Below are 1,746 nucleotides of genomic sequence, written 5' to 3'. Positions count from 1 at the left end.
GAAGCCACAAACTCCACTGGGTCCTTTTCCAACAAAGAAAAGGGTCTTACCTAGCATTGTAGGACCTTCCAAAGGTGTCAATACTATATCTTGGTCCACCTTTCAAGTCAAACTTCATTCTAATCACATCATCATCCAAACTCACTCGATGTTTCCATACTAAGATCTTCATTAACAACCTTAAAGTTTTCTAGGTTAGACCTCAAGGGTTCAAATTGGATGGCCCACAACCGTCTTCTTCCTTCACTTCGGGTCTTCGGATCTATACTATGAATTTCCGGATTAGGGTTAGGTGGGATTTCACAGAGCCAATAGCAGCTGATGCATTGTAGGAACAGAGGGACTGCCATAATCAACAGAACGCAGAAAACATTCATGACTAACAAACAGGCTGGTTAATTCAACAAAATTCACCGGAGGTTGACGCAGGCGAATCGGAGTTGCAAAATCTCTGTAGTCACTACCAAAACCATGAAGAAACCTAGAACCAAATCTTCATCAACAACTGGTTCAGTGATTGCAACCAAAGCATTAGCAATCGACTGAGCATGTTGAAGAAACTCAGAAAAGGATTCAGATCAATGCTACAAGAGAAACAACTGATCTTTAAGATCCATTACATGAGTATGACTAGAAGGAACATAATGCAAGCTAGTTTATCCCAAGCATCGCATTCAATAGCCGCTTGAATAACATGCGCAACAACAGTTTCAAACAGAGAAGAGATGAGCCAACTCACAATAATCTGATCTTGATGATCCCAATGTGCAATAGTAGAATCTTCAGACAAAGAATAACCGGAAGACTCACTAGAAGGAGCATCAGAAGAAGAAATTGGACGAGGAAACATACCATCAATGTAACCGTAAAGAGCATGACCACGGAGTAGCGGAACAAATTGAGCCTTCCAGAGTGGATAATTGGACAGACCAAGCTTCAGTGGAAGCAAAGGAGCAACATTCGGTGAGATCGAGCCAGAAGATCCCATCGAAGGAGAAGAAGATGAAGGCATCAGGATCAAGAAAACCCTAAGCTCACAGGAGCAAGAAAAGCAACTGATACCACGTGATAGAACTGAACAATTATCATTTAGTAGAAGTTGCATTTATACAAGATTTAAATACTAGATCTAAGTTAGTTACAGAGTATTTGTGAACAATAAACTCTATTAAGTACTAGCTATAGAAGAAAATAATCTGGCAAAGACTTTGGCACTATATCCAACTGCCTTAGAAGTATTGTTATTGTGTATAGGTAACATAAGAGTACTCTCTACAATAATATTGTACTGCTATGTATTGATGATATGAATTTGGACAAAAAGAAACTCATGCATTTTAGTGATCTGCTAAAACCTTTTATCCCGGAAGAACCATTTCTTGAATTTATTGGAGAGCATTTGGGTTATCTATAGTAATCAATCTGCATTATCATAAAGAAATGGAGCATGCGACTGCCATAGTCTTTAAACCTTATGGGAAGAGTTCTCTCTGGGGGAGCATGGCCCTTGAGTGCAAGGGGGCCAATAAGAAAAACATCTAAGCACCAGTAGAGTGGGCATTTCTGTTTGTAATGGGGGCAATGCAGTCATTTCACCCACCTTATGTGAAATGATGTAGGGATTTCCACAATTTTTCTCCCCAATCCAAATCTCATCCCCTCCAAAGAATTCAGATCCAGATCCTCTCTCTCCAAGCCACTCATTTGTCCTTTCTATCCAACTGATGGATGGGCGACATGTGAGTA

The 1,746-nt window shown here is 40.1% G+C and overlaps 1 protein-coding gene across 1 annotated transcript; it reads right to left on the bottom strand.

The window, feature by feature from the left end:
* Window positions 1–300: 300 nt before the first annotated feature.
* LOC149015889 (uncharacterized) lies at window positions 301–988 on the bottom strand. The gene is made up of 2 exons (XM_089156624.1): window positions 621–988; window positions 301–481 (listed from the first exon to the last, which is right to left on the bottom strand). Exons 1-2 carry the CDS (start codon window positions 986–988, stop codon window positions 301–303), a joined length of 549 nt encoding a protein of 182 aa, XP_089012750.1.
* Window positions 989–1,746: the final 758 nt, after the last annotated feature.

The sequence above is a fragment of the Hakea prostrata genome, chromosome 5 (genome assembly GCF_041222555.1).
Source record: "Hakea prostrata isolate BN-2017 chromosome 5, UWA_Hpros_2, whole genome shotgun sequence".
Lineage (NCBI taxonomy): Eukaryota > Viridiplantae > Streptophyta > Magnoliopsida > Proteales > Proteaceae > Hakea > Hakea prostrata.
This window is presented reverse-complemented; position numbering and strand designations above follow the sequence as displayed.